Source organism: Benincasa hispida, chromosome 12 (genome assembly GCF_027475165.1).
Source record: "Benincasa hispida cultivar pf3 chromosome 12, pf3_genome.v1.1, whole genome shotgun sequence".
In the NCBI taxonomy this organism is placed as follows: Eukaryota; Viridiplantae; Streptophyta; class Magnoliopsida; order Cucurbitales; family Cucurbitaceae; genus Benincasa; species Benincasa hispida.
The window spans coordinates 6,980,224-6,988,520 of record NC_143489.1 but is presented as its reverse complement, the minus strand read 5'-3'; the positions used below and the strand labels follow the sequence as shown (position 1 = coordinate 6,988,520).

The window sequence follows — 8,297 nt, the reverse complement described above, 5'->3', positions numbered from 1 at the left end:
GGCATCGGTGCATCTCAAGGTGTACTAATAAAAGGCGGTCAAGCATTAGAATTTGCTCATAAGGTATATACATATTTTGATCTCTCTTTCATTCCCTTTCGAGCTTACAACACACACGAATCGAAACTGTGTGATTTTTTCGTGGTAATGTGCGACATTCACCATCTTATAATACTTTTGGTCTACTTATGATTTTCAGGTGAGTTGCATTGTGTTTGACAAGACAGGAACTCTAACAATTGGAAAACCAGTGGTTGTAAATGTAAAACTCATGGACACTATAGTACTTGAAGAACTCCTTGAACTCACTGCAGCAACCGAGGTTCGTTTTCGTCATTGAAAAGTTGTTGAAATTTTTGCGAATGAATTTCGTAACTAAAATGCTCTTCTTTGATGTTTATTTATCAGGTTAACAGTGAACATCCAGTAGCCAAGGCCATTGTTGAATATGCCAAACAATTCAAGAAAGAACAAAATCCCATTTGGCCAGAAGCTCAAGAATTCATATCCATTCCTGGCCATGGAGTTGAAGCCACAGTAACGAACAAGAAAATAATGGTTGGAAACAAGAGCTTGATGATGAACAATGACATTGAAATCCCAGGGGAAGTGGAAAGCTTTCTCGTCAACGCTGAAGGTATGGCGCAAACTGCAGTGTTGGTGGCTATAGATCGAATGGTATCGGGAGTTATCGCAGTGTCGGATCCATTGAAACCAGGTGCCAAAGAAGTTATCTCCATTCTCAAGTCTATGGACGTGAAGAGCATAATGGTAACAGGTGACAATTGGGGTACTGCAAATTCCATTGCCAAAGAAGTTGGAATTGAAAAAGTCATTGCAGAGGCCAAGCCTCATCAGAAAGTAGAGGAAGTGAAGAATCTTCAGGTATATACAATCTAAATTCTCTTTCAAAGCCTTGACTTGTTTTAATCTCGAGTTAAAATAGTATCGATAAATTCTCTGGTATGTGAGTGTTTGGATCAACTTATACGCATATTGATTATTCTCACAGGATAATTTATCTGACCCTATAACATTCGAGTATCATGGAAACTCAATGAATATTAAATCCTAGGTAGATGACCACCATAGATTCAACTTATTCCCTCTAAGTCATTTATTAAACTCATGTTTGCTATTTACCATTAGGAGCCTATCATGATGGTTTGAAATAGTATCAATAATTTTAGAGTCATATGCAAAACTCGACATGATATTTTCTTAGGACAAATAAGGGTAGAGGGATTTGAGCCACAGACCTGAAGGTAGCTAACACATTCGTATATCAATTGAGTTATGCTCGCTTTGACCTTGACATGATATCTTGATATGCTATATAGTTCTTCATACGTTAAAGTTAATATCTCAATACGTGACTAAAAATTTGTATCATAGACTAGACTTTTTGAAGAATTGGGACTCAAGAACATATTTTACAAAGAACCAAATAACAAACCACACTTTTGGCTTTGACATGATCAGACGGTCGGACACACGGTGGCGATGGTTGGAGACGGGATCAACGACTCGCCTGCCCTTGTAGCAGCTGATGTCGGGATGGCAATCGGAGCCGGCACCGACATTGCCATTGAGGCAGCAGACATTGTTCTAATGAAAAATGACTTGCAAGATGTTATAACTGCCATTCATCTTTCAAGGAAAACCTTTTCTAGAATCCGTTTAAATTATATTTGGGCTTTAGGTTATAATCTTCTTTCCATACCAATCGCGGCAGGTGTCTTGTTTCCTTCAACTCGGTTTCGATTACCGCCGTGGATCGCCGGAGCCGCCATGGCAGCTTCTTCTGTTAGTGTGGTCTGCAGTTCTTTGATGTTGAAGAAGTACAAGAGACTTAAGAAACTTGATGAAGTTGGGATTCAAATGAATGGAATAGTGATTGAATGATGTATATTTATTGGTGTTTATCAATATGAAGTTGCACCAAAGACAAAAATCAAGCAAAGCTTTAATTAATGTACATTGATAAAGTAGAATTGCAACTGTAATTAATAAAAGCAAACTTGTTGAAATTAAAATGTTTATATTGATTTTTTTCTAGAGTAATGAAAATCAACTTAAAAGTGAGAATTAAAAACCTACCATAAAAGAGATTATTAATGGCTTGGTTTGTAAAAAAGTTATTTTGCCACATAATATTAGTTTTAAGGATTATTTTATTTGGCTGGTAAACTTTTAACATCTTAATTTTGGTCTCTTAATATTTTTGTCTTTAAATTTTAAAATATCTATTTGATTTCTTATGGATCTTTGACATATTATTTTAAATGCATAAAACTTTGTTTTTTCAATATTCAATTTTATGTAGTTCGAAATCTCAATACATGGCCACATTACTTTGCTTACATGAAATTACTTATCAATCCATCAAAAGAAAAACAAAATTAAAAATCAGTATAAGCATATTATAATTGATATTTTAAAAATTTATGGACTAAAATAGAATAAGCAAAAGTTTGGTTAAATTTTTTGTTTAACTTCTTAATTTCGAGGTTTATGCCTATTTGATTTTTAAACTTTTAAAAATAATTTAATTAGTATATTATATATAGATTTGATTTTTTTTTCTAATATTAGAATTCTAAATTTTTGATTTTGTGTCCATTAGATCCAATTTTTCTTTTTTTCTAAAAAAAATAAAATTTAAGAGCTAAATATAAGGTTTTGAAAGTCCATGGATCAAATAGATATACCTCAAAGTTCATAGTCTAAATTTTTAATTTAGCATAAAATTTAATTTACTAATATTGATATTTTAAAAATCTTAGCCCCATTTGGTAACCATTTGATTTTTTATTTTTATTTTTTAAATTAAGCTTATAAATATTATTCTAAATTATATGTTTCCTTGTTTCGATATCCACTTTTAGTGTTTTCAAAAACCAAATCACATTTTGAAAAATTAGGCCCTGTTTATCAATCATTTTTGTTTCGGTTTTTGGTTTTTTTAAATTAAGTCTATTTTCTTTCTATTTGTTACCATGATTTGCATATTTATTAAGTACACCGGTTGAATTCTTAGCCAATATCTAAAACAAAAACAAGTTTTAAAAAGTTAACTTTTTTAGTTTTTAAATTTTGATTTGGTTTTTTAAACAATTAGTAAAAAGTAGATAACAAAGGAAGAAATTTGGAGGTGAAAATACTGTTATAGACTTAATTTTCAAAAACAAAAAACCAAATAATTACCAAATGGGACATTAAATATAGACTCCAATAATTATTTGATTTTTTTAAAATGAAACTTATAAGCACCAACTTCATCTGTTGTTTATATGTTTTGTTATCAACATTTTAACACCATTTTTGAAATTAAAACCAAAATTTGAAAACTAAAAAAGTAGTTTTAAAAAAATTATTTCTACTTTTTTTTAATGGACTAAGAATTCAATGTTTAAATCAGAAATATGAAGCATATGAATAAGAAATTGTGGAAAAGAAAAATCAAGCACAGTTTTAGAAACTTAAAACTAAATCCATATTTGGTAACCATTTGGTCTTTGATTTTTTGTTTTTGAAAATTAAGCAAATAAACATTACTTCCACCTCCTAATTTCTTCCTTTGCTATTTATTCTTTTTACTAATGGTTTAGAAAAATCGAGGCAAATATTTGAAAAAAAAAAAAAAAAATAGTCTTCAAAAACTTGTTTTTGTTTTTAGAATTTGGCTAAGAATTCAATTATCACTACAACAAAACTAGGTTTTCATGACTCTAAAAAATTGTCATAAACACATTTCTTGACTCTTTTTTTTTTTCCAGTCCTTGAATCCACCATCAATTACACATCTAAAATATGTCATTATTGGATGTTTCATGACTTTTCAATGTAGACAACAATAAGTATTTATTGACATTTATCATGTGTCATGATAACATTTTAATGATAATTTATCAACATCAATAAATAACCCAAAAGTTGACTTTTTCAACCAATTAAACTATTTTGTTGACACTAAAAATCTAACACAAAAACTATTATAATGTCACATTTATCGACACTTTGATGTCATTGAATTACTTGCATTATGCTTATTTATAGTCATTGAGCTTCAATTGATGACAGTGTTCCAATGTCAAGTACATATATCTCATGACACTAATGAAATCTAAAAAAAACTTATAATTATGGAAAATCATTTGTGTATATCTGTCATCAATTTACACCTATGCTTCCTCTAATTTTAACTCAAAATATGCACAAACATAAATATGAACTTTCATATATAACAATAAGGTTGGTAGCGTTTATACAAAGAAATTATATACAAGAAAACTAATAACCAAACTTTAGTTAAATTATTTACAAAGAAACTAAATACAACAAGTGTTAGTAAAAAAAGTGTTGATACTATCCCAGAAAAAAACACATAAATTACTTGCTTGACAGTTGACTCAATCCAATCAATTTGTGCAAAATCTAGTAAAAAAAAACAATATTCATATTAGAATTCAACACAATACATCAATGTTAGCATAACAATAATAACAATATTCATAGGGTATGCATACATTCTTAATATTCACAATCTCTCAATCAAAACTACAGTTTAATCATATAAATAAGGTTTAAATGAAACTTCGAACATACAATAGACTCATGATATCACAATAGAATCATATAAGTAGGTTTCAAATAATATTATAAGCTTCAAATCAAACTTTAATCATATAAATAACCTTCAAACTTAATCCACTCGCCAAAACTAAAAATCTAACCAACTTTTAACATAGAAACTTCACCTAGAAATAACAAAAAGAATATTGTAACTTGTCCAAACCTTTTAAAGACATGAACTCCTCAAATATCATAAACATAACAAATAAAATTATAACAAACAATCATATCATGTTACAAAACTCCAAGCTCCAAAAGCCCAAGTTACCCAACTATGAAAAACTATATATAAAACATCCCATAGGAATATAATTATCATCCAACATTTCTTGTATTTTCTTCCTATATTTAGAGGAAATGTGAAAACAACTCAGAAAAATTGGCATCCTATAACTCATGAAACAATGGTTGGTGAAATACAGAAAATAAACATTTGACCACCCAAAAGATAGCCACACATCGGGGAAGAAAATGTTATGCTTAATTTGAATAGATAGTATAAATGGGAGAAATTGATGGTTAGGATTTTTTTAGGGAGGGGGAGGTAGGGAGGTCCACCACTAATTATTGCAATAATACTTCCTTCTAAATTATGCTTAAAATGACTACTTGTGTATATTAACACAAAATACATCATATTTTTCAGTTTTTATAATACACAATATATGACATATGTTAGCACCCAAACACAATTCATACTTTAGTTCAACACAATAGTACCAAAACACATCAATTTTAGTTGAGTTAGAACCCACCAACCATCATACAACAACTACCCAACTAGTAATTAAGGATTAGAAAGTTAGAAACAATGATGTAACATGTAAGACAAAGTAAAACTGAATGCGACGTAGTACATTGCTTGTAGCAAAGAAGTTCATAATAATTTACAAGAAATATAGTATAGCAAAGCACATGGCCTATTAGTCATCTACCCTACAATAAACAAACTCCTCAAGTTGAATTACACTTGACTAGTATGCTTCAAAAACAATCTAAACCACTTCAATTATGATTGAAAAGGCCCAAACATGACGTTAATACTTAAAACTCACCAAAACATACTTAAAACTTTGCTAGAAAAGTGCTCGAATTGGTCCAATATCAACTCATTACTATAAAAAGAGAGATTCTAAAGTTTATAAACTAAGCTACAACATCTACAAGAGTTCGATAGGAGTTTAGAGTGTTTTACCCATTGAATTATGGCTATAAAGATCCAAATGCTTGCTAGATGAAACTCAAACAAGCTTAAACTTGCATATTTAATGCTAGACGATAATGGGTAACATTAAACAGATGTTAAAAAAGGGATTAGGTTAAAGTCAAAACTCAGCGAAAGAGAAAAACGTTGAAATCAGACCTCTCATGGAATCAGAGTAGTCTAAAGTTATCTTTGAATGGGTAAATGTTGATCGAAATCACAAAACTGTTCAAAATCAAGTATACACATCTGAAAGGGAAAAAACAGATAAAAAAAATAATCATTGTTATTTCCTCTAACTATTTTACACCACAATTTTACCTATCTGCTAACCAACATTTTTAAAAGTTCATAGAGAAAAAAGACTAAAAAAGAATGGTTCAGAATCGCATTCCAACAACATTAACCAAATTCATAAAAGTTCCAAAATCTGATACTCATCAAAAATACCAAGGCAATCAATACCCTTGCTGGACAACATGCTTAGAACATCCAAACTTCGAATCTAAAAAATCTAAAAATTTAGGGTAGAACATCCAAACAAAGAGATGGTAGAAATTCTTGCCGGCGAACCCGCAATTGAGGGAGCGACAAATGGCTGAAGGCGTGTGACTAGTCGGTGATGGCAATGAACAGTTGTAGAAGGCAGACAATGTTGATTTAGGACCTGTGGTAATGAGAGATTTGACGAGAGAGAGAAAAACTTAGGAGAGAGACTAGGAGACTTACTAGCGGCCAGATATGCACATGGAAGGCTTAAGATGGTGGCGAACAGTGTACGACTGGCAGACGATGAAGGAAATCGGACATGAAGATTTTCATGAGCAGTGGAAGGATCTTTCAAAATTTCAATTATATATGAACATACACAATTACGGTCACAAACGGAAACAAAAGGCTATCCTTAAAACAGAACATACAACATGCTTTACTACATGATCAAGGGAAGGAATTAACATACCTTTGAAGACTCATCTTCAAGATTCCTCGATCATGAACGCTCGATCACAGCATGAACTCTACACTGCACGATCATAGCAAACTCGAACAAAGTGATCACTAAGGTCACGAACACTCCGAACACCACGAACGGCCTCCACAGAACCTCGACTGTGTCGAGTTGAGTATGACACCACAAAAAAGGTTACCTTTGTATTCACGGTGTGAGAATCCAGAGTGTGGGCTCTATGTGGACTTGGTTGGAGGCAAAAACTGGAGGAAGAGCAATCGTGTAAACGATTGAGCAAGTGGGAGATGTCAAAGCCTATCGTATAGGACGATGCCCAATCGTTTAACAAAAGCTATGCGATTGTTTAGCTCATCGGTCAGCTGAGAGTCTATCGTATAGAAACTCTCCATGATCGTCTAGTCTCTCCAAGCTGCCATTTAGTGAATCTGATTTACTTGCCAACCATTTCGTGAGAACTTTCCGAGATTGGAAATCTCAAAATTAACGTTAACTAAATTTTGGAAAATATTTTTCCTTTTATCTCACGGTTACCATGAAACCACCAATAACCTCCCACTCAATTGGATATTAGAGAAAAAGAGATAATTATCCAATAATTAATATTATTATAAATATAAATGATAACCAACTCATCATACTATATTTATAACTTATAGTTTTAATATTTCATGTCATGAAACATACAAACCATAGCTCTTTTTCTATTTCATGGCACTTAATGTAAATCTAATTTACATTAATCCTCCATTAGATGTATCTCATACATCATACCGATCATATCATATATATAATCGAAATACCTCTTGGTAACTTGAACATTTCAAATTAACACCAAGAACTGATCCTCAACTTGAATTCATTGAGCTACCAAGGGGACCTTATGGACCTATAGCTCGAAGCTCCAACGGTGCGTGAATAACTGACTAAACTCTTTAGGCACAAGATTCACCATTCGTTAACTGTTAGGCACTCCACTAAGGACCGATAGCTGAACTCTCCTTACTATAGATATATTATGTGTCCATCTTAACCAATTAATTGTGCGAAAACCATTCATCGATCGCTCTTACGTACAGCTCGACCAATAATCGTTATGCCCATGTAGTTATATCTAACTCCTTAAGTACCACTGATTCCTCTAATAAACATAAGTCATAGTCCTACTATGAATGAGTCATCTCTTCTAAAGAGAAGTTGTGATCACTATGTTCAAACCCCAGAATCAGCCCTTAAGGGAGCAATCTATCTACTTACCCCTGCTTCGAGGAAGAAGTGAATTCCATCTTGTGTAACTGAGTTTCCAGCTCCAAAATCAGACAAGTCCCTAAAAAGATATGCATGTTGAGTTGGCAATTTGGTCACTCTCATCCATACTAATCAAAGAATCGCCCTCAAAGGCAGGAGTTCCCAAAACACTCAGGATTGAGATCATGTCACCTATGGTCGTTTAGGTGAAATGTAAGTCTCCAATATCAACGACGTTATATA

The 8,297-nt window shown here is 32.1% G+C and overlaps 1 protein-coding gene across 1 annotated transcript; it reads left to right on the top strand.

Moving 5' to 3' along the window:
• On the top strand, positions 1 to 2,030 carry LOC150031732 (putative copper-transporting ATPase HMA5). The gene is made up of 4 exons (XM_090308225.1): positions 1 to 63; positions 200 to 322; positions 409 to 885; positions 1,483 to 2,030. The coding sequence occupies exons 2-4, from the start codon at positions 272 to 274 to the stop codon at positions 1,903 to 1,905; spliced, it is 951 nt and encodes a 316-aa protein (XP_090164351.1). The 5' UTR covers positions 1 to 63; positions 200 to 271; the 3' UTR covers positions 1,906 to 2,030.
• Positions 2,031 to 8,297: the final 6,267 nt, after the last annotated feature.

Excerpts from the sequence above, each read along its gene's own strand:
- LOC150031732 (XM_090308225.1), top strand. The coding sequence starts at position 272 with ATGGACACTATAGTACTTGAAGAACTCCTTGAACTCACTGCAGCAACC. Across the intron at positions 323-408 it reads AACTCACTGCAGCAACCGAG|GTTAACAGTGAACATCCAGT; the intron begins GTTCGTTTTCGT and ends TTTATTTATCAG. Across the intron at positions 886-1,482 it reads AGGAAGTGAAGAATCTTCAG|ACGGTCGGACACACGGTGGC; the intron begins GTATATACAATC and ends TGACATGATCAG.